Consider the following 25,719-nt stretch of genomic DNA (forward strand, 5'->3'; position numbering starts at 1 on the left):
CAGTACAATGTGACTAACCAGAATAATCAAGGTTTTTCGTATATTTTTTATTGCTACGTGGCAAACAAGTTACCAGTAGGTTCAGTAGATTCTCAGAAAACAAATGAGACCCAGCATTCATGATATGCACGCTCTTAAGGCTGTGCAATTGGGCAATTAGTTGAATTAGTTGAAAGGGGTGTGTTCAAAAAAATAGCAGTGTGGCATTCAATCACTGAGGTCATCAATTTTGTGAAGAAACAGGTGTGAATCAGGTGGCCCCTATTTAAGGATGAAGCCAACACTTGTTGAACATACATTTGAAAGCTGAGGAAAATGGGTCGTTCAAGACATTGTTCAGAAGAACAGCGACTTTGATTAAAAAGTTGATTAGAGAGGGGAAAACCTATAAAGAGGTGCAAAAAATGATAGGCTGTTCAGCTAAAATGATCTCCAATGCCTTAAAATGGAGAGCAAAACCAGAGAGACGTGGAAGAAAACAGAAGACAACCATCAAAATGGATAGAAGAATAACCAGAATGGCAAAGGCTCAGCCAATGATCACCTCCAGGATGATCAAAGACAGTCTGGAGTTACCTGTAAGTACTGTGACAGTTAGAAGACGTCTGTGTGAAGCTAATCTATTTTCAAGAATCCCCCGCAAAGTCCCTCTGTTAAAAAAAGGCATGTGCAGAAGAGGTTACAATTTGCCAAAGAACACATCAACTGGCCTAAAGAGAAATGGAGGAACATTTTGTGGACTGATGAGAGTAAAATTGTTCTTTTTGGGTCCAAGGGCCACAGGCAGTTTGTGAGACGACCCCCAAACTCTGAATTCAAGCCACAGTACACAGTGACGACAGTGAAGCATGGAGGTGCAAGCATCATGATATGGGCATGTTTCTCCTACTATGGTGTTGGGCCTATTTATCGCATACCAGGGATCATGGATCAGTTTGCATATGTTAAAATACTTGAGGAGGTCATGTTGCCCTATGCTGAAGAGGACATGCCCTTGAAACGGTTGTTTCAACAAGACAATGACCCAAAACACACTAGTAAACGGGCAAAGTCTTGGTTCCAAACCAACAAAATTAATGTTATGGAGTGGCCAGCCCAATCTCCAGACCTTAATCCAATTGAGAACTTGTGGGGTGATATCAAAAATGCTGTCTGAAGCAAAACCAAGAAATGTGAATGAATTGTGGAATGTTGTTAAAGAATCATGGAGTGGAATAACAGCTGAGAGGTGCCACAAGTTGGTTGACTCCATGCCACACAGATGTCAAGCAGTTTTAAAAAACTGTGGTCATACAACTAAATATTAGTTTAGTGATTCACAGGATTGCTAAATCCCAGAAAAAAAAATGTTTGTACAAAATAGTTTTGAGTTTGTACAGTCAAAGGTAGACACTGCTATTTTTTTTGAACACACCCCTTTCAACTTATTGCCCAATTGCACAGCCTTAAGAGCGTGCATATCATGAATGCTGGGTCTTGTTTGTTTTCTGACAATCTACTGAACCTACTGGTAACATGTTTGCCACGTAGCAATAAAAAATATACTAAAAACCTTGATTATTCTGGTTAGTCACATTGTACTGCTATTATTTTGAACAAGACTGTACCTCTCCAGCAGCCGGCCGTCCTGCCAGAGGCCCCACAACTGGTCTTCTGTTGCAGAGGACGAAGCTGGCACCTTGGGAGTCCCGGGAAAAATAAAGATGCCCATACTAGTCTGGGATGTCTTGTCGGTATGATAGGTTCTTCTGTTACGTGTAGATGTAGTCAGGCAATGAGAAGTACAAGACATCCAAAACTAACGGGTTTGTTTATTTACAAAAACTCAGAACAAGACTCAGACAACTGGAACTACATAATACACTTGATACTAACAAACATACATAAGAACCGACAAAGAGTGAGGGGAGTGAGTCCAAACATAAAGGTGCGCTAACAATGAGGACCAGGTGCTGGGAATCCGGGGAGAGCGGGAGAGAAGATGAGGAAGTGAATTCAGGTGTGAGACTGGGAGTGACTGTGACATATCTGGCATTTAAAACATTTATTTTGTATCAAGGGGACAGCATTACTGTGGTTTAATTCATATCTTAAAGACAGGTCTTTCTCTGTAGAGTTAGGTAAGTTTTCTTCATCTTCTGCCCCTATTGTTAGTTGAGTCCCCCAGGGATCTATTTTGGGTCCACTTCTTTTTAACTTATACATACGTCCGCTAGGGGATATTATTAAGCAGCACAATGTTGCATTTCATTTCTATGCTTGCCCATTGAATGCTGGCGATTCCATTCAACCTTTGTTGGATTGCATCAGGGACGTTAAAGAATGGTTGGCAAAAAACTTTCTTCAACTTAACAATGACAAAGCTAAAACAATTTGTTTTGGTTCTCCAAAATGAAGGAGCAAGTTTATTAAGTAATTGGGTAATCATTTCCCTTCAGTTTCCACCCAGGTTAGGAACCTTGGTGTCATCCTGGATTCAGAATTATGTTTATCCAAACAAATTTAATCTGTTGTTAAGAATAGCTTTTATCAACTGCGAACCCAGCACATACAAAGATGACGTTTCAGCTATTTGCCACATTCAGTGAATCATTAAATATTGCTACTACTCAAAGTTCCCAGGTGTAGCTTCTAATCACATGTGCTCAACAGACATGACTCAATCACTGATTGCTTAACAAGACTTAATTCTATGAGTAAAATGATAGGAGGGAACCCGATGGCTACTCTGACAGAGCTCCAGCATTTCTCTGTGGAGAGATGAGAACCTTTCAGAGGAACATCCATCTCTGCAGCACTTCATCAATCAGGCCTGTATGGTAGAGTTGACAGATGGCATATGAAAGCCCACCTAGAGTTGGCCAAAAGGCACCTGAAGAAACAAAATTCTCTGGTCTGATGAAACAAAGATTGAACTCTTTGCCCTGAATGCCAAGCATCATGTCTAGAGGAAACCAGGCACTGCTCATCACCTGGCCAATACCATGCCTACAGTTAAGCATGGTGGTGTCCGCATCATGCTGTGGGGATGTTTTTCAGCAGCTGGAACTGGGAGAATAGTCAGGATCAAGGGAAAGATGAATGCAGCAATTTACAGAGACGTCCTTGCTGAAAATCTGCTCCACTCTGGACCTCAGACTGGGGAGGTGGTTCATCTTCCAACAGGACCATGACCCTAAGCACACAGTCAAGATAAAAAAGAAGTGGCTTTGGGACAACTCTTTGAATCTGGAGTGGCCAAGCCAGAGCACAGACATGAACCCAATTGAACATCTCTGGAGAGATCTGAAAATGGCTATGCACTGACGCTACCCATCCAACCTAATAGAGATTGTGAGGTCCTGCAAAGAAGAATGGGATAAACTACCTAAAAAATAGGTGTTCCAAGCTTGTAGCGTCTTACTCAAAAAGACTTGAGGCTGTTTTTGGTGCCAAAGGTGCCTAATTTTATGTAATATCAACTTAATTTAACTTACACTGGAAGGTTTTTCTCAACATCTCCCAATTTAAGGGCACATAAGTTCCTGAACATGATGATAATGGGATATGCTTAGCTTCAAATACTGTTCTAAAGCAATATTGCATCAATATAAGTTGTCATTTTATAGACCTAGATCAGTCTTGTGCACTTGTGATCAAGTGGCCAAGACCACAAATCAAAATGTCTTTTGGTAATCAACTTGTGTTGATTATGCTGTCAGTTAGAGCTTAACGTGTATTGAACCCAGAACATTCCTCTAAGAATGATGAAGAGCCACATTCTGAGTGATATGACTCACAGGCCAAACAAAAAAGGAATAACCATTTCTTACTATATACATTTCAGTTAGCAAGATAGACTTCATGGATAAGGTTTTCATACAAGCATTGGTCTCTGAAGGTCATAGGCTTATTCTCGCCTTTAGTTGACCTGTTTACAGATCAAGAATTGCTTCATTTATTACAGTTAGATGTGTGAAGCTGGTTAAAAGTCCAAAAACAGAAATCAATGTTTGACCTTGAACCATGAAGTAAATGGCCCAAATTCTTTTGAAATTGTCATGCAGGAGTTCAGGTGATTTCTCTGCAGATTACAGTTGAAAACATGTGCGGTTGCTCAAAGGTTTTCCAAGCTTGCATTTTGGTATTGATTTTGTGATGTATTTATACTTTCTGTTATATCTGAACATATGCTTGTAGATGACAGGACATGTAAGTGCATTATACTTTATGTCATCCTCAGAAGAGCTTCCAAAGCAGCATTTCTCAAACTGGGGTTCACAGACCCCCAGAGATCTGTTGCATATATCAAATATACGAAGAAAAAAAAAATCAGAAAGCCATTGTAAGCAATTGGGCCAAATGAACAATGATACTTTACAAAACTGGTTGACTTTACAACATTGATAGTTAGTTATAAATGTACAAAATGTCATTAAAGGCACAATATGTATTTTTTCACCACTTGAGGTTGCATTTTTAAAACAAAGTCTTAGCTTGATGACGCCTTGATTTAATTGAATCATGGGAGTTGTTGTCTTCACATCTACAGCTGGTGGAAAATACCACTCAAATGGGACTTAGGCAGACATTATATTCATAGATGAGCTTATGTAACTGTAATATCAAGCTGGGTGCGGCTGAAAGCCGTTGAAGCTGAACAAGGCCACTGGAACGATTTCTAATGAAAGGCATAACACACAACCCGATAACAGTGCAGCTTTTATTTTGTCGCAGAAGTGTGCTTCTGCTTCTTCCGGTCATGCTACAGTATGTGGGGTCAGCGCTGTTTTATTTGATTGTGTTGAAAGTTATTAGGCAACTATATGACTAAATGTGTTGAGCTATAATGATGATTCATTTTCCGTCGATAAATGTATCTAAACAGTTGCTCACTGGTCTAATAAAACACATAATATATTGAAGCATCTTTGGTGCTTCCATGGTTTCTACAAAATAAAATTGAGGGTAACATGGTGTCATTGATAGATGGCCTGGTTGAAAGGATTTCTCTGGATTTAAACATTGTTAGAAATGTATGGGATATTATAAGTACACAAGTCAACAAAAATATATAGCATTGTTCTAGTGTTTTTGGGATATTTTAATCCAAATATTTTACATCTTAAATTTGTGCCTTTTAGTAATTTTGTGCCGATATAAAACTCATGATTCAGTTATTCATAATATTTGAGCATTTTTAACATGCACATTGTGGTTTTAAAAGCATAAATAATTTGTTTTATTTAGATTTTTATTAATTTTGTATTATTGTTATTATTATTTTTGTGGTTCATTTTGTTTATTAATATTTTTTAAACATATTTTAATTCTACAAATTATAATTACATATTATATAATTTATTTTTGTGTTAGTATTTTTTATTAAAAAAATTATTTGTTCGATTAAAGTTTTATTTTCCATTTTGTTATATTTATATTTATTTAATTTATTTGTATTATAACTCAATTATTTAGCTTTTTATTAATTGTATGTCATATGAATTTCAATAATTTCAATTATTATAACTTTGTGTTCCATTTGAAGACAGTAAGTTAAAGTCCAAAGTATACTTGATTTTTTACGTGAACAGTAGCGTATGCATACAGTCAAACGTGTAGCCTTTTTACATTTGATAAAAGAGCGTGCGTGTGTGGGAACGCAAGCGGTGACGTGCTCTGGAAAGTTTCATCTTTGCTTAGTGTCTGTGTTATTTTTCTCCCGAAGTTATGCACCGATAAAAATGTACTTTGTATTCTTTTAAACTAAAGTTACAACTCTCTCATAACCCCCTCACAAGCACTTAAAAAACAAAGGATACTTAAGGCATAAAGGGGTCATGAACTGGCTTTCTTTTCTTTTTTTTATACTGTTGTCTGAGGTTAGCTTATGATGTTTGCCTGGTTTTCAAAAACATCATAATGAATAAGTAATAGGCTATGTTCTACACTGGTTTTGAGCCTCTCTCCTGCACGCTTGGTTTCTATGGGCATGCCGCACTGAAGACTTGGAAGTAAACACCCACTGCTACAATTGGATAAGATTTGCATATCTAATGAGCTACAGCTCCCCTGTCAGTACATGTGGGAATTGTTTTAAAACTTGCAAAACGTATTTATTAAAAAAACATAACAATTTATCTTTCATCCACCCACGATTGATTGGAATGTAATTTTTTTTATTACCCGCCCAATCAGTGGCTATAAGTGCAAACCGCACACACACGCACGCGCCTGTCTTAAAAACACATAGCCCCGGGACATTGAACTTTGCGAGCCCTGGCCCATAGCTACATGTCTGTCTGATCTGTGATTGCAAATCGTAGCACAAGACCACAATAAAGGATTACACATAATCAATATAATAGGTAACAATGCAATATCACACATAAAAAACATGTTTCACTCACATAAGTGTGTTGCACCATAGCTGTCGGATCCATAGAAGGCACAGCATTGTGTTTTAATCTCAGTAAAATTAAGCGAACAAACGTGCAATGGGCCCTATCTTGCACCCAGCTCAATTGACTTTGTACACCGACGCATGTGTCATTCCTATTTTGCACCCGCGCAAAGCGCGCTTTTCCCTCCACAGAAGCACGTCGCTAAACTAGTGAATGAACTTGCGCTCCCTGGGCGGTTCAGCGCAAAAAAGGAGGCGTGTTCTGGCGCAAACAATCCCTGGTGCTAGTTTGCTGTTCCATTAAACAGTTGTGCCACTGACCAGAAAAAATCCAGTCTAAAGTCAGTGACGCGTTGCGCGTTGTTCATTATGCTATTTTAAGGGCGCATGCTTGACCATAATGTATAGCGTGTACAACGCGCATACACTTTGCTCATGAAATCTACACAGATGCAACAGTTATTTTTGCAAATCATAAATTGTTACATTAAAAAAAATATTAACACATTGTGGTGTGCCACGAAGATGTGAAAAAATAGGCATAAATCTAGCTTACAAATTATTCAGGCTTATTGTAGTAATTAAGGATCAGACCTGTTTGCCCAATAGTGGCAAGACATATATGTATATAAGGACATCTGACAAATTGGTTTGTCCGTCAAGAACCAGGAAAAAATCGACTGAAAAACTGAAAAAACTGTTTAACCGACGCTATTTTGGGTGGGTTTCTCCCATCCCCATACAAACTTCTCTGTCTTTCACTCCCTTACGAAAGGAAAATGTATTTACCAATATATTACTTGAAATATATTTTAATATATTGTAAATATATGGAATAATATATTGATGGTATTATAAAATATATTATATATTCATGTAATATATTGCAAACTATACAAATGATTGCCGCTTTCAATATATTGCAATATATTGAAAAATATAAAAATTAATTCCCATATATGTTAATATATTGCCTAATGTATTGCATGAAATTTTCTAATATACTGCAATATATTTTTGTTTCGTAAGGGCTGCTCTTACAAGAACGTGCGCCTGGTAAATACGCCATAATAATAGGAAACCATAATGGAACTTGCGCACCTGCTTTTAAAGGGAATGTTGGATGACGCTCTGATTGGTTTATTCATGTTACGCCCAAACCACACCTATGAATAATGAAGCTACTTCAGACCAACCCATTTTAGATTTGCGCCGGGCGCAAGAGCCATTTATCCCGCCGGGAAAATAGCAACAGCGCCGAGACCCGCCCACAAAGATACTTGCGCTTTGCGCTTTGACACTTAGGTTTCAGATCGTTAAAATAGGGCCCAAAGTCTTTCCCACGTGAGCTGGAACCAGCATGTTTATTGCTCGGTAGCGTGATCCATTTAGCTCCACGAGTCAGTGTGTGGGCTTGAGGTGGCGTTTCACCACACGTCAAGGGTTGGCATATTCTGAGATCAAGCGTTTTCTGGTCCTGGTTTCAATAAAAGCTTTTCTTTTACTCACAAGATAGTTTTCAGTTCCGAAACGTACATGATATTCTTATATATCAAAGTATATAATATAATTCTTATATACCATGACCTTTTATATATCAAAGGCTTGAGGGAAAGTTGATTTCTCAATTCGCCACCTCTTTAAGAGACAAGTCTTTTGTCTGCTGTATAAATGCCTCTAGCCAAGATCCATCCACTCACATTAAGAAAAATAGGTCTGTGAACCAATTTGTAGATGTTAAAAGGTTCTATATACACTTGATTTAACTCTGCTATCTCTCTCTCTCTCTCTCTCTCTCTCTCTCTCTCTCTCTCTCTCACTCACAGGAACATTCTCTATTGCTTGAGCAGAAAACGCTTCTCTATCCTGAAGGATGCTCTGGAGGTCCCCTGGCACAACAGCGTCAACCAGTCCCTTACTCTTGTGTCCAGTGCCATCAGTTCAGCTGAGAAACTTGTACAAAGTGGAATCGACCTTTTTGAGAATGAAAATGACTTCCCACAATGACATCTGTATAGAGACCACATGGTGTCTGACTATGACACAAACTCTAGGATCTTCTGGCCAGAGTTGTGTTAGAGGGATCTGAAGACACATTGAGAACTAGAGGATATCATAATGAATTTATTATTCGCCTAATGTTCACGAGAAGATTTCTTCAGACCACTACTAAGTTATTGTTTTTGTTCCTTTAATGACGTTCAAAAATGGTTCAGCCTTTGTGGTTTCTAAAATCAGGCTAGAAAGATTAATGAGAAAAGAGTCAGGGAGCTAAACTCTATAACTCGCTGGGTCGAGGCTCTTTGTTCTGAGAAATAAACACCAGCAGGTTTATCAATGTTCCCAGAGGACGACTGGAAGTCAGGTCTCAAAACAGGTTTTTTTTTTTTTTATTGAGACAACTTGATGTTTGAAACGTTTCAAAATATTGTAGAATATATTTTATTTGCTAGTCTGGCCCACCATTTTACAGATGCCAATGGCTTTTTGGAAAAGGGAAATGCTGTGACTCGCAATCAACATGGAGTCGGACTTCATAATGCAAAACTTCTGGATAGTAAAGAGAAAAGGCTGAAAGGAAGCTCCAGCAGCGTGTGCTACTGTGACAGTCTCTCAGGGGTGTTTGTTTCAGAATTAGTAATAATAATGGAACAAAATATTTGTTTCAAAAACGTGTGTACATGTTACTTTTTTTTAAACAGGTAAACCAATTAAAGATTAACTAAGACAGGTCAAGTCATCAAAACAAGATTTCAGGGTAATGATTAAAGGTACCAATAGTTTTCAAATTCATAGTCATAGAGATGTGTTAGAATGTTAGTTAATTGTCCATAAATCCAAGGCAGAGACAAGTATTCAAAAGGTGTGAAATAAGTCAGCATATGATTGGGTAATATTCCACCAATGAGGAGCCAGGATGGAGTGTGTGGGCTCATGATAATATCATGTTAACGTCTTTTTTATTCTGGCAGGCAGTGTATTTGTTGCCAGCATTTGCACTAATGTTGTTTCTCTTGTAACTATTTCGGGGGGAAATAAGAGTTTTGAGAGCAACTAATGACTTCCCTTTTACTTTAGATGCTTCACTTGCCTTTTAAGTATGAAAAACAGCTCAATTAGAAATACAAAATTCAGGGAATCTAGTTTGACCCAGCTTTAATTTATTTAAAAGTGCCTTCAAATGAGTCATACATGCTTTTAGAGCAGCAATTTGCACTCAGAGATTTAAATACCAAACATTTACCAAAATATTTTGTACTGTGGTTGTGCTTATTTATAACTTTTCAGTTGTGGAGATATTATTTAAAAGGTTTGTAAACTTATAATTATTTTCTTTCTGTTCGTTTTTTATTTTTTTATTTTTTTTATTGTTCCTAATCTGTTTAGTAATCCCCTGAAACATATTTTTTAGAGAGCAGCCATGCTGTGGATCATTTCTGCATTTAGTCAGCATTTCCTTTATGAAACAAACTTATACTGCATTTGCACATGGAGAAATGCTGTGGACCCCTCTACTGCTGGATTACTACACTAAACCCAGAAGAGTCCAGCTCATTTGCATTGCACTAAAATGAATTGTTGTGTGCTATTGTATTTATTTATTTTATTTCTAGATATATGTAAATAATGATAATTTAATCTGGTTCATATTTCTTTTGGCCCAAGAGAATTTTCAGGTTCAGTTATGTCTTGAATTGCAGCCGTTTGTATTTGTCGAGCATTTGTATGAATTTTATATCATGTGAAATCTTTTCATACTGCAGCTGCAAGTTGCATGTTTTTATTTAGATTAGAATAAAAAAAGTTAGACTTGTTTAGATTAAGAATAGTAGGTCATTCGTATGGTCTGAATAATGGGTCAGACACTGATATTGCACACTGTTGTTTCGGTGTAATCGGGTTCTCGCAACCCAAAACACTAACTGTATACAAGCAAACATAATCTTTGTAACAGTAATCACTGTTAAAAAAAATAAAAATCATGATTTATCACAACATTTTATTTGATCAAATCAACTTAATTATTGTGATTCGGATAACATAATATTTTGAGTTTCTATTTAACCATCTTGTTTGTTTGTATTAACTACATTTTTTTATTTCAAAGGACTCAACATTTTAATGCAACCAGGTAACTTTTTAAGTTGAATCAACTTTTTTTGTTTAGTTTTTTTACAGTGATGTAAAATCAGCCAGATGCTGTCACTAAATAAACCCCGATAGGGTGATCAGGACCCCCTATGTGGAGCAGAAGGAGTTTGTTTCGTGGAAACAACTGGTTGACTATACATTGTTTCAAACATAATGTGGCTACTCGCCAAAAAACAAAACAAAAAAAAAACATTGATTTTAGTTTATTATATTATGAATAATAATTAAGTTGTCTAATGTTATTTTCACTTCAACTTATAACTAAGAAACAAGATGGTGCAACTTTTGTTTGCATGAAACAAGAAAGTCCCGCTGATTTAGGATAATGTGCGGTCACTTTTTGCATTGTCTGCCAATTTCTGAATTTCAATGGGAATCCATGCGATTTTGTGAATTTTTGTGCAAGGGGGAAAGATTTCCCCACCCAGATTTTGACACCTTTACTCGTGTGAGCAGACTAATATACATAAAGTGTTGTTATAGGTGAAAGGAAATATCTGACCACTGATGACAATCTGAATCGAGTATTCCAGAGAGCTGTATAATAAGTTACCTAAATACAGTTAGGCACTGATTTTGGATGAGAAGTCCTGGCTCACAGTCTCCGCTCTAATTCACCCCAAAGGTGTTCTATCGGGTTGAGGTCAAGACTCTGTGCAGGCCAGTCAAGTTCCTCCACACCAAACTCACTCATCCGTGTCTTTATTGTCCTTGCTTTGTGCACTGGTGAGCAGTCATGTTGGAACAGGAAGGGGTCATCCCCAAACTATTCCCACAAAGTTGGGGGCATGAAATTGTCCAAAATGTATTGGTATAGTGAGGCATTAGGAGTTCCTTTCGCTGAAACTAAGGGTTCAAGCCCAGCCCCTGAAAAACAAATTTGTGATCTGTGAAATTTGCATGATTAATTTTTTTGACTTTACACAAATGTCCAGAACATGTCGATTCCTATTGAAATTACATGAAAAATGTGCTATAGTTGAAAGGAAATATAGGACCACTGATGCCAATCTGAATCGAGTATTCCAGACAGCCGTGTAATAAATACACGTGGCGTAAATCTAAACAGTTTTTCCCCCCAGTATTTTTCAATGTTTGGACATCACTTTATACTGAAATGAGTACTATTGTAAATGCAGTGCATGTTAATTCATTCTTGTACATGGGATGTCAAAAGCTTCAGAACACCCATTTTGGAGAACGACACTGATGAACATAATTCATTCGAGTGTGCTTGGTGACACATACTAAATGACATTTTAGTGCATTCAATGTCCTATGCTAAATGACATTTATGTTTTGTCTCAATGGACTACAAAGGTTGAATGAAGACTTTTTATACCCAGTGGGGCATTAAATATAATTGTGTTGTCTTTAGTTTGATGTCTTGTGGACCCACATGGGTCAGAAAGCACCTAATGGATGGACAATGTGAACACGCTGTCGCTGTTTAAATGGGTGGAAGGTTTTATTCAATTCATGGTATGTTGGAGAAAAGAATATTTTAAATGAGAAGTGATATAATGTGATATTCAAAATGCACTTAACTGTAATAAGGGTAGAGGATTTCAAATGCATGTATTTTTTTTTCTCTGCTTAATTTGTATGCCACTGAACATAAACTGGTCCTAAGGCAATAAATACCAGTGCTGACATTACATCTGTTTGATCATCAGTCTCTTTTCATTTCTGACCGTTTCACTACCTTTGGATTGATAATCTGCCTTTTTCTGTCAAGTATAGATGTATTATATGTGCATGGCAGCAGAAAATGTCCAGTCTTAAAGCGCTCCTTTTATGCTTTTTTGGATATTGGATTGTGAATGCAGAGTATCAAAGTGTACGATAAATGGCGTTACTTGTAACTCATTCATTATACTTTCATACACCCACTATATTGCCAAAGATTTTGGGAAACTTGCCTTTACTTGCACGTGAACTTTAATAATCCCATTCTTAATCCGCAGGGTTTAATATGGAGTTGGCCCACACTTGCAGCTATAACAGCTTCAACTCTTCTGGGAAGGCTTTCCGCAAGGTTTAGGAGTGTGTTTATGGGAATTTTTGACCATTCTTCTAGAAGCGCATTTGTGAGATCAGGCACTGATGTTGGACAAGAAGGCCTGGCTCATAGTCTCCGCTCTAATTCATCCCAAATGTGTTCTATCGGGTTGAGGTCAGGACTTTAGGTCAGTCAAGTTCCTCCACACGAAACTCGCTTATCCATGTCTTTATTGTCCTTACTTTGTGCACTGGTGAGCAGTCATGTTGAAACAGGAAGGGGCATCCCCAAACTGTTCCCACAAAGTTGGGAGCATGAAATTGTCCAAAATGTATGCTGAAGCATTAAGAGTTCCTTTCACTGGAATTAAGGGGCCATGCCCGCAACCTCTGAAAAAAAATAAAAAAAATAATCCCCCTCCACTGAAACTTTACACTTGGCACAAATGGAGTCAGGCAAGAACTGTTCTCCCGGCAACCACCAAACCCAGACTCATCCATCGGCTTGCCAGACAGTGAAGCGTGATTCGTCACTCCAGAGAATGTGTCTCCACTGCTCTAGAGTCCAGTGGCGGCGTGCTTTACACCACTGCATCCGGTGCTTTGCATTGCACTTGGTGATGTAAAGCTTGGATGCAGCTGCTCAGCTATTCCATGAAGCTCTCTACGAACTGTTCTTGAGCTAATCTAAAGAAATGAAGGTCACTCAAAGTTTTGAGGTCTGTAGCTACTGACTGGTGACTTCTGTGCACTGTGTGCATCAGCACTGACCCCACTCTATGATTTACGTTGTTGTTGTTCCCTATTGCTTCCACTTTGTTTTAATATAATAACATATTTAGTAGCGTGGAAATGTTTAGACTAATTGGCAAAATGCCTAATTAATTTAATAAATATATTATCTTTTGGTGCTCTTCAGTAAATGGCCAGCTAGTGGTGCAGCAATTTTTATGATGATACGGAATATGCAAGGCCGCAATTATGTTTATTTTGAAGAATATTACTGAATATAGAAATGCAGTAACCAGCAACATTAACTTCCCCATTGTTGTTCAATTGTTGTACAGTCCCTGACAAAAGTCTTGTCGCTTATCTATTTTCTAGAAATACCTGATATTAACCTGACCTTTAATTAATTAATTAGTGTTAGAAATAGCTCATATGAAAAGCTAAAACCCTCCCAAATGATGTTTAATGCACTGAAATAAATAATTTTCACAGAAGAAATATTTATCATTTAATCAAGACAGAAAGGTCAAATTTTGGCAAGATAAAAGTTTTGTCGCCTATACAGAAATGTAACAAATTTACTGCAAATACAAAAATATGTCAGCAAATTAAGTTGTGGTGCTGTGAGATCCAAATTTAATATCTTGTATGACTTCAATGAGCTTGAAGGACTGCATCCATGCGGTTTGACAAGGATTCATACAATTTATTGATGAAGTCATCAGGAATAGCTAAGAAAGCAGTCTTGCATGCCTCCCTCTTGATGTTGCCTTCCACCCTGCAGATCTCTCGCACACCCCCATACTGGATGTAACCCCAGACCATGATTTTTCCGCCACCAAACTTCACTGTTTTCTGGGTGAATCTCGGATCCATTCGGGCTCCAGTAGGTCTCCTGCAATATTTGCAGCGACTGTGGTGTAATTCAACTGAAGATTCATCTGAAAAATCCACCTTCTGCCACTTTTCCAGCATCCATCCTTTTAGCAGGCTGTGGGCCTTGGCAAATGCCACATGGTTTTTCAATTGTCTTTTGTTTAGTGCTGGCTTCTGGGCACTGATTCGACCATGGAGGCCATTTCGAGGCAGAATCCTACAGAATCCAACTGTTCTGGTTGACACAGGGACTTCAGGTGACCAGGTCTCGTGGAGCTCTGCTGCAGTGGAAAATGGGCTGGCCTTGGATTTTCGAGCCAACAAACGGTCCTCTCGAGCAGTTGTCTTGTGGGGTCTGCCTGACCTGGGCTTGTCAAAAACGTCTCCAGTCTCTTCAAAGCTTTTTTTTATCCTCTGTACTTGACGCTGAGACACATTGAAGGTGTCTGCCACATCAGCAGTGGATCTGGTCTTCAGCCTCTTGATAATCAAAACTTTAGTCTCAGGGTGAATCTTAGGCATGTTTGCAGAGGTCTAGTTGCAGTTGATGTGAAGGTCTAGTGTACTGGGGTTCTTTTTATACACACTTGAGACCTAATTGATCCATTATTAGTCACAGGTGAAGCTCATATGACAAGGGGACAACACTTATGTCTTTGCAAAAATTGACTCAATGGGCTTTACCAAGCTGTGAATATTAGAATACTTTTTGAAAGTTTAGTTTTTCACTGAAACATTATCACGAAAGCTGGTGGGATTAAAATGAGCCATTTCTTGTAAAAATATCTTGATTAGCCCCTCCTTTACCATGATTAGACACCTGGGTAAAAAGTGACAGTGACGAACACTGCATCAAGTCTTAGACCTTTACATAGTTTATACAAACATGCTATAAAAGTGTTTGATAAGAAACCTGACAGACATCACCATTGTCTAATAATTCAAAATCAATATTTTTACCTTTAATAACGTTGTAATATTTCACAGTTGTAGTTTAATGTATAAAAGTGTGAATGATCTTGCACCTCCCCATTTAAAGATGTTTGTTTCATTGCGCAATGACAGTTTAAGACAGACAAGAGCCTTGTTAAGAGATGACTGTGAAGCGTATTTTAGAAAAACAGATTTTGTTCGATCAGCCTTTTCTGTAAAGGCTGTTTATAACGGGAATCGTTTACCAACTGCTAGTGTACTACCTTTGTCCAGTTTAAATTACATTTGAAAAGATTTTTAAAGGCAAGTCAGGTTGGTGATCATTAATTATACAAGGTAAACAATTTTTAATATGTTTTAATACTGCTTGTATTCTATTGTATTTAATCTGTATGATATTTTTATTGATAATTTGGTGTATTCCTGCCTAGGGACAACAGATGAAATTCAGCTCTGTAGCTAATTCTGGGGTAATATTTTACTGTCTATTGGCCCTGTCAAAAAAAAGAATAAGTAAATAAATAAAAGTTTAAATTATTGTTTTTATTTAAATTATTAAATGGAATGCTGCCTTAAAGGGACAATGGTAACACTTTAGAATAATGGTCATTATCATTAGTTAACTACATTAGTTAACATTAAATAATAATTAACTGTACTTATAAAGCATTTATTTATCCTTGTTAATGTTAATTTCAACATTTACTAATGTATAATTAAAATCTTGTTAACATTAGTTAAGTCACTGAACTTACCGTAAACTAATATGAACAAACCATGAATTACTTAATTTTTATTAAGTAATATTAACAAAGATGAACAAATACATTAACAAAGTGTATTGCTCATGGTTAGTTCATGTTAGTTAATACATGAACTAATGTTAACTAATGGCCATTATTCTAAAGTGTTGCCGGGACAATAAAAAGCTTTCTTACACCTACCCCTAACCCTACCCAATAAATACTTTTATAATTATTTTTTTTAAAAATTGGCACTTTATTTCCACATTTAGAACATTTTCTCTTTTTTCCCCTCTTTTTTTAAATAAATAAATAAATGCCTTTCCGATGTGATTTGTGATGAGAAAAGAGAGAAGAGCGAGTTCTGCAAAAGGCGGATTCGAAGCCGCGTAGATCACGACAAAACTGATCTATTAGCCACGCTTTACTGAAACTTGACCACTGAGGATGTTGAACTGGGCCTTTTTTATTATTATCTTGTTTGGCACAGCCAGGCATTGTTAGGCGGAGCTAGTGCGAATAGCACTTGGTGACAAGGCACGCTATTTGCACTTGTAGTGAATAGACACTCTGCAAAAGGCATTCAAATAAAAAGATAGGGCAATCAAACTTGTGAAATATTAAAATTCAGTGTAATTTGCCTGTTTTATGCACCATTTACACGTAGTAGGGATGAGATGTAAGTCATCACTCTAATTATCTGAACCTACTTAGATTTGTAACAAATTTGCATAACTCCAGCCTACATCTACTTTGACCCGCTCTGAGAGTTGTAGCTAAGGCCTGGAAGAGTTTGGTTTATGTTGGCCACATGTTTGCGAAAACACTGTTTTGTTTCCGACATTCGACATAAGCGGTAGACCAATCACAACAGACTGGGCCGTCTGACCAATCACATCCGATTAAGCTCTCAGAAAGGTTTAGAGAGCGATTGGATCCTTGATTGAGCCACACGGAAACGGTGAGAAAAGAGGTGATGCTGCAATGTAAATAAGGAGAAAATGTAGGCTAAGTGTTTTTGACCTTGGAGCATGACACACATGCTGTCTTCATACGTATTTAAGCTTAAGTATTCTCCTTCATTATCCTCAAGAGTTCATTTGTTTCCTCTTAGGAACAAGTCACGGTAAAATAAACTTCTGACACCCTCTTAATGACAAGATCCGTCTCTCAATACATGTTTTGACGTGCTGGCTTTTTTAAATACATTTTTTTAAACTTATTTCCATGGAGCAGCTCTGTAATTTCATTATATTTGTTTCATGCACATATAATAATGATAATCACCAATCCTGGAGAGAGTTATTATAATTGCTTATGTTATAAATGTCTTTAATCATTGCAGTCATAAACAGAAAAGGGAAAAGGTCACCGGCTTCCCTAAAAACTCTTCGGGGAGAGTATTAAAAAAACTAACGATGACTTGTAAAGCTCTTTGATTTAACATCAAATTGCTTTAATAAAAGGGTACATTTTATTATCAAGAGAAATCAAGGGAATACAGATGAAAGCATGCTCATGGAATATAGATGTAGCTCATGTACACAAAATGTTTTTAAAAAGACTTTCAGGAATGTCTCACAATCACTATTAAACGCTCTTAAAGTAGATTTCTGTTTAGGATTTATGCTAATGAATATGAATAGACATTTATTTTGGGGAATAAATTTAAATGCCATATACATGTTTTAACTAATATCTGCAGTACATTTTTCTCTCTGCAGATCACACCATTTGGCGAATTCAGGGTGACATTTTTTCCCCATTGATTGAGATGACTTGGTAAAAGTGTCCTATCAATGATGTATGATGTGTGTAATTATAATGTTTTAAATAAATTATATATATATATATATATATATATATATATATATATATATATATATATATATATATATATATATATATTAATTATTATTAATAGTTGAACATTTTATATTAGCGTTTCTAGATGTTTTAGACGTCGTGAATCTACAGTAGGCTACATAGATGCAAAGCACAAGGGGTTTCCACGGAAGGTAGCCTAGCAGTTTCAAAAAAAATTCAATGAATATTTTACTTAAGTTTCACTTTTCTGTTTTTATTTTTTTCTTACCATTACAGTATCAACAGCAGCAGGGAAGTGGCATTACACACTTTGCAACTGGACGCGCACGCGCAGCATCACGCGCTTCCAGTAGGAATGCACGCGAGAGAAGGAATATATAAATGCAGTGATGGCGACAGCTACAGAGGAGATCTCAGACAACACTGAGACACGAGTGTCTTTCAAAAGCTCAAGGAAAAACCATGCTAAACCCTGGAAACTGAGTCTAATTTATCTGCAGTGCTGTGAGTATGAGGGGAGAGACCGATAGTGATAGCAACGCAGAGGTCTAAAATATCCACCCCGCACTATGTTGGCTAACGTTTAACACCATTTTACATCGTGGACAAAGCACGTTATATCTTTATACTATAGCTCTCCTGGTTTGCCTTCTTCGGGTCCAGTTCAGAGATACAGTACCATTACGTCATTCTTCTCCACTGAATGCTCCGTTCACGTGCACCTCACACACATTGCATGAAAGAAGCATGTTTAACTTTGTTTCATTGAGAGTTGTTATTTGATCTTATCCCGTATTGCATTTGTTGCTTTGTTTGTCGTGACAATGTAAGCTCAATTAATTGTTTATATTAAATTCAGTCATTAAGACATTTAAAAAAGTAGGCAACTTCATCCAACGTGACATTTCTGTCATCATTCACCATCTCCTTGTTCCAAACCCGTGTGACTTTGTTCCTTACATAGAACCGAAAAGGTGACACGGATCAGTTTGTCAGTGAGTTAAACTCAACCGGATCATTTATTTTTGTGATTGCACAACAGTTACATAACAGGTAATTAAAAAGAATCGAAGCAAAAGGCAAAAAAAGAAGAAGAAAAATAACAATAGCATTTAAAATACATAGAATAACAATAAGGCAATAATAAATGGTTCAAATTAAATATCAAAAGCATGTAATCATGTGGTTATATTGAACAACACTTTAAAAAATACATAATATAATATACATATAAAAAATCAACTTACGTGCAATGCGTGACAAAATAACGCCATCATTTTCCTATTTTCATGTTGTGAGGTGTATAGTTACATCATGTATTAAGAAAATGAAACGTTGTGATTTTCTAGACTGATATGTCTAGGAACTACACTCTTAGTCCTGCTAGTGGTGGGCGATACTGCAAAATTTGGTATCGGTCCGAAAACAAATACATATGGGGGCAGTATTGCCGATACCGATACCAATATGATAGCCTACTTTTTACTTAAAAAAAAAAAAAAAATGTGTAGGGGAGAAGCAGTATGATCATTATTTCTAAGGTGAATGAATCAATTCTTTAGGCAATATTTTTGTATTAATGTATTGAAGTCCACCAAATGATTAGTTGTTAGGCACTGTAGAATGAATTGTAGAAAAGCTCAGCATTTTCCTTGTCATGTGTTTTTAAGTGTTTGTATAGGTTTGTAGTGTTGCCACAGTATCGAATGCTCTTTTTACACGTATCACAAGTTGCAGTATCATTTAGTGCCATAAAATAGCTCCACACAACACTTCTCTTCCTCTCTGCCATCCTGATCTTTCACTCAATGTGCTATCAGCTGCTCCTCTGCGAGTTGCGTCAGTGATGTGACGACACAACAACGAATCACAGCAGAGCAGCAGTAGGGGGAGGAGTAGCAAAGTGGGCCAGGAGGATGTGAAAGCAGCGTTTTTGCTCACGGCTGTAGGTAGAAGACAAGCAAAGTATAAGAGATATTTAAAGGTCCCGTTCTTCGTGTGTTTTCGAAGCTTTGATTATGTTTACAGTGTGCAATATAACATGAGTTCATGTTTCGCATGTAAAAAAACACAGTATTTTTCACACAATTTACTTATCTGTACAGCGCTGTTTCCTCTGTCCTAAAAACGGCCTGATGATTTCCTTGTTCTATGAAGTCCCTCCTTCAGAAACACGTAAGGAGTTCTGATTGGGCCAGCGCTCCCCGTGTTGTGATTGGACAGCAGCTTAGTGCACTTTGCCCGAAAAGGTCCCGCCTCTTACCATAACGGGGAGATGCAAGCGATGAATGCGCGCTCTTCTCCACCTGGGAGAGCAACAAGACCACGCCCCATATTTTGCGTGTTCTTGTGGGCGGATGGTTAGTCAACAAACGGTTCTAGTGACATCATTCATGAAGGAAGTGCAGGGATGTAGTCCAAACCGGCCGTTCGCTGTAGGCTTTAAAAAGGGAACTTCTGTTAAATAAAATATCTCGCTTGGCATTGAACTTTGAGCTTTATAATTTTACAGGTATTATTTATGCTCTAACAGCAACATTACACACTAACTAAAGTTTGAAAGATGGAATCGTGAAGAACTGGACCTTTAAATTCACTTACAATTAAATATCGATTCAATTACAACTGTATCGATCTGATACCGATACCAGTGTTGGCATCGATGCTATCGATATTTAGATCGATGCACCCACCAATAATTCCTGCCTAATGATCAAAGAACTTTCCTGCTATGCCATGGGTGCAGCGGCGCAGTGATATTACGCAGCTCCTGAAAATAGTCCCAAGCACACTCCCTGTGTAAGGAGGTTGGTTAAGTTGAAGGAAGTTCAACTTTTCATTTTTTTTCATTTTTTCTTGGTCTTACCATGTAACTATACACATCACAACATGTAAATAGGAAAATGTTGGCATTTTTTCGTCACGTATTGAGCATTAGGCTAGCTGGAGCCATTTACCTTCAGTGTTTGTGCTAAGCTAGGCTAGCGGTGGGTGCGTCAGACAGAGTCATGGGTTGCACAGAGATAAAAATGGTATGTATGGACTTATCTAACTCTGGGGGAATACGGTGAATAAGCTAAAGTTCTAAAAAGTTGGCGTGTTCCTTTAACAATAAAGTGAGAGCCATGAAGCAGATTGTCCTATAAGGGCCAGTATCAAGTCACTATGATTCAAATCTGTGAGATAAAAAAACAAAACAAAAAACAACCTTCTGTGAGGATACTGATAACAGGATCAATTATTGTATTAATCTTAATATAATGTCCCCTCTTAACAGAAAACACTGTTGCTGATATTGCAAAATTGTGTATAGGCCTATAGATAAAGTACTGGTCAAAAGATCTGTGGGCAATTTTTTAACGATAGAAATACTACAGTCACTAATTTCTTGAACAAGAATATAAACTCAGTTTTATTTTAAACTCAGGGTTTAAAGCTTAATTTGAGATCTGGACAATTCGCATATTTAGAAGCACCCAGTGGCCTGTTGCACAAAGCTGGTTTTAGTTGCTACCCAGGTAAGTTCAAGACTTTGAGCAAACTCTGTTTTTTCAGATTCGAGAAGGTGGATTGGTTTTTAGCTGTGTTCATCACCATGGTAACTTACACTACACAGCTAACCTGCTCTGGAGAAAGAAAGAAAATTATACAGGTTTATTTTGGGGTTTATTTTTGAGCTATTCTTTTAAATGGGAATAGAAAGTAACTCTGCTTCGTTTCTGGTTACAGCTGCATAAACCTGAAAGCCAGCAGATGTTGTTATTGGCAGTGTAGCAGCATTATGTGACAGCTGCATAAACCTTTTAGGCCTATTTTATGTGTAAACTGCTTGAATTTGTAGCTCGATCCGGCCATCAACCAAAATTGCGTATATACTGACAGCTTCTGTTGTTTGTTCAGCATCAGGCATAATTTTCATCGTGTCTTCAATTTTTCTCCTGTTTTATATCCTTAAGTGGATTTTAGCAAGCCAATAACACAATTAATGTCTGCATTGTGATTTTCAGAAATTAGGTTTATAGTGCGAGTACATAAAACTTCGACATCCATCCATTAATCAGACCTAATATGAGAGACCTGAAGGAAAGTGCATTCTCCAGCAAAACTAGTGAATTCGAAATTAAACGTCTGTGCAAGGATGTTACTTGATTTGGCCACTTGCCAGAACGGCTGATATCAGTGTCATTAAAATGCCATCATAGTTACTTCGCTACTTCTGTACTTATTGTCATCCATCATCTTGACTGTGAGTGTGGGCGTAATTTAAATCTGCAAATAGCTGCCCCATAATTCTGCTTGCGAAGATTGTGTACAGTTTTTCAGGCGTTTTGTCAATTAATCAAATTTGTCCATTTACGAGCTTTACCGAAACGAGGAGGACTTGTTCTTTCTGTTATTTGCTAGCTTACGGCATTGACAAACCTCTTTCATCTCTCAAATTTCATTTCCTGGCATGTCATATTATTATACAAACTCATATCTCTGAGCTGAAAGTTCATTCAGGGGCCTGATGATGGGCCATGCTGCTTTACAAATAATATTTTTTTTCTGGTATTTTTAGACTCAAAATGCTAATATCACTCCTTGCCGACGAGGATACCTGGTTTGTTGTACTTGGAGGCAGATAAAAAGCCTTCAAGGATAATTTTTCCATTTTAACAATAAGTGTTTATTCCCCAATGATATTCGTGCATCTGTAACTAATCCTGCCCAAACATTTACACTGTAATTGGAAAATCAAATGCTATCTGTAGTGTCAGCAAAGTCAATTTGAACTTTTCAGTTTGGCTTCTCATTCGTGACTGCCGCTGTTATTTCTCTGTGAGAGGCTAATCAGAAGCATCTTATTAATATGCATCAAAGAGCCGTGGCATAATTTTTGTAATTAGGCGAGAGGAGGCGTGTTTATGCTTAGGGTTTTTTTTTCTGTCTACGCTGCACAGTTCTTCCAGCATTTGCTGTGGTGATATTCTCTCTCATTACACTGTACAAATGCATGTAAATATTGACTGCCACCTCAGGTCATAGCCGAAAAAGTTACAGTTAACTTAACATTACACAAGGCACCAGTTGGGGTTTTCACATGGCCCCAAATATGTTTTGCGTTTCGGTCACATTTCACCTAAGGTGTGCATGAGAGATTCAGATGACTCTTTCTGTTGAAAGGGTATATTTATCATACATTTTCTGATGAGGAGGAGATTGTGATCCTTGCATTTCTGTGCTGTGATTGGCTGCTGGCATCAACCGATTACTTATCGTGTGTTTTTAAGCACTGCTGCGGTTTAAAAACATGTAATTTAAAAGCACAATTAAAAGCCAAAGACAACTCATTTCAGTATGCGTTCCCTCTTTCTCAGCACTGTCTGAGAGACACACAACATGAAGCCGCTGCTTTTAGAGCGTGTGAGTGCTTTTTGCTGCATAATTGGGCTTGAACGGTTAAATACACATATGTGTCAAAGTGACATCAATTCATGATCACAAGTCATTTATGTCTTCAGTGAACGTAAACAGTTGAGAAAAACATGGAGAAATTATGAAAAAATAACACACAAGTATATGGATCCAATGAAGTTGGCCTTAAAGTGACTGCATCCAAATGTACCCGCTTTCATTATTATTGCTAATCAAACAACAAAAGAAGAGAGAAAATCTCTCACTTTTCTTGTCTGAATCACTTTTACAACTTTAATACGAATAAATGCAGACAGTAAAAACAATGATTTTTTTATACATTTGATTAGGCTATTCATTTTATGTAGTATTTCTAGTGCTATAGTAGGCTATTCCAGGTTGGTTTATTTAATTTGTGTCTTTGTTCTTTTGTAGTTTGTGTTCTCTGCTCTTATCACTGTTTATTTGTCTTCAGTAAGCTTGAGAGTTTTTTTTAGGCCTAATAGTTTTTTTTTTTTTTTTTAATGTCATTAAAACTTTTTTTAAAGTAATAAAAATAATATTGTGATATATCATATGAATAAAATAAATCATATCGCCTGCCCCCTTTTAAAAAAATGTTTTAATACAAATTTATTATCAAGAAAGATGGTAATGAAATGAAGCCTAATCTTTTAAAAGTGTCATCTTTTCAAATGTAATCAAATGAAAATATAACAATTCCCTTTTTTAAGAAAAGGCCTGCACAACAGTTAATGTTAAAAATAACATATGGAAGGTTACTCCATAATAGTTGTATTAGTATTGGTAGTATATATATTTTTTTATTATTAATAATAATTTAAATATATACTACCAATACTAATAATAGTTGTATTAGTATTGGTAGTATATATTTTTTTATTATTAATAATAAATATATATATACTACCAATACTAATACAATTATTATGGAAGGTTACTCCATAATAGTTGTATTAGTATTGGTATATATATATATTTTTTTATTATTAATTATCATTGCTGCGATAATTCTACTGTACAATAGTAATATAGGCCCTGTATTTTATAATTTATTCTATCTAAACCGGAACTTTTATTTTGACGGGTGTCGTGAAGCATTTGAGTTTACTTGCCTGCATAATATCTAATATCTGTGGACCGTGCATATGATATTTGACGATATTTTTAGCAGATGAAATGGTGAAATGCTGGTGAAGTGACCCTCAAAGAAGATCTGAAGTCCATGTTAAAATTCTTATAGAGAGACGGTAGACACTAAAAACACGACGAGCTTCTCGTTTGCTTCCTCATGTGTCAATCATCCACACAGAGACGCTCAAAACGCGCAGACAAAAGAAACTTTTCAGAGACGTAAGTGCACAGTTCACAGTCCTACTCTACTTGTGATTTTTTTTAAATCCAAATTCTGCGACATTCCGCGTTATACTGTAAAAGATAGCCTACTACTACCAATAAGATCGGACAATTGGAAGCTCAATTGACTTAACGTTATTTGCTTAATTAGATCTTCAGAATTTTGCAAATTATGCAGAATTTCCCCCCTCCCCCCCACAAAAACCTACCGATCCCAACCTTTTCCAACGGTAGTACGTTTTAAAAGCTTTCTATTTCAGATAAATACTGTTCTTTTAAACTTTTTCTATTCATCGAAGGATCCTAAAATATTGTTTTACAATACTTTCAACATTGATAATAATCATAAATCAGCATAAAGCAGCAATCATATTAGAATGATTTCTGAAGGAAGGACATCAAAATAGTAGTTTCCAAACTTTTCACTGGTAGTGTACATTCATTTCGTTTTTTTATATTCAGTATAACTAATACATGTTATCTCTCTACAGATTTTTTAACAATAGCTACAATACTGGGGACCGGGATCCTGGGTATGTATAACACATGGCATTATGCTGAAAATCTCATTGAGTCATTTTTTTTTTTTGCAAAGCACATAAGACAGATGCTCATTGACATCATCTGATCCACAGCAGTTCAAAAAACTGGGCTGTTGAAGATTTTATTTTCTTTAATTAACTATTGGAATGGGAAAGGAAGGAGTAAAATCCACGCATGAGACCATTTGCTGGCAAAATGAAGTTAAACATAATTTCTCAATGGGTTTTCAGCAAGACTATATTCTGTTTCGTTAATGATATACCCAGGCTTTATGATCTGAACAGTAGCGGATATATATATTTATAAGACACCGCAATTACATGGTGCATTGAATTTAACTGTTCTGTTTTCAGTGAGATTTAATAGTTGTAAAAAATATTTTTTTCTTTAATTTCCTCTTATCTGAGTTAAATCAGTTTAAAATGTTCTTCTAGCATAATAAAATTACCACCGTCAAATCATTCAGTCTAGAGATAATATCAGATATGAGTGGCTGAATATGTTTGCTTTAATATAAGGCCTTGCAGATAAATTCAGAGTACAGCTTATTCTGCCATGACAAACTCATCAGATAATGTTTTTTTTTTTGCAGGACTCCCAGTAACGATTGCTCGGGCAGGTCTGGTGCCTTTCCTGATCTCATTTCTTACAGGTTTTCTAATGCAGGTAAGCAGTTTGTTCTTTTTCCCCTTGTTGTATTTGTTTGTTCGGTTTGGCAGTGTTGTTTTCTTAGCTTAATTTCACATTAGTTTAACATTT

At 36.7% G+C, this 25,719-nt stretch overlaps 1 protein-coding gene across 1 annotated transcript in view; it reads left to right on the plus strand.

Moving 5' to 3' along the window:
- LOC137058722 (inactive N-acetylated-alpha-linked acidic dipeptidase-like protein 2) overlaps positions 1–12,194 on the plus strand; it is a 436,678-nt gene extending 424,484 nt beyond the window's left edge. Inside the window, exon 14 of the mRNA XM_067432113.1 lies at positions 8,209–12,194. Within this exon, the coding sequence (XP_067288214.1) occupies positions 8,209–8,389 (181 nt within the window). The 3' untranslated portion in view covers positions 8,390–12,194. The remainder of the gene's footprint in view (positions 1–8,208) is intronic.
- Positions 12,195–25,719: the final 13,525 nt, after the last annotated feature.

The sequence above is a fragment of the Pseudorasbora parva genome, chromosome 22 (genome assembly GCF_024679245.1).
Source record: "Pseudorasbora parva isolate DD20220531a chromosome 22, ASM2467924v1, whole genome shotgun sequence".
In the NCBI taxonomy this organism is placed as follows: Eukaryota; Metazoa; Chordata; class Actinopteri; order Cypriniformes; family Gobionidae; genus Pseudorasbora; species Pseudorasbora parva.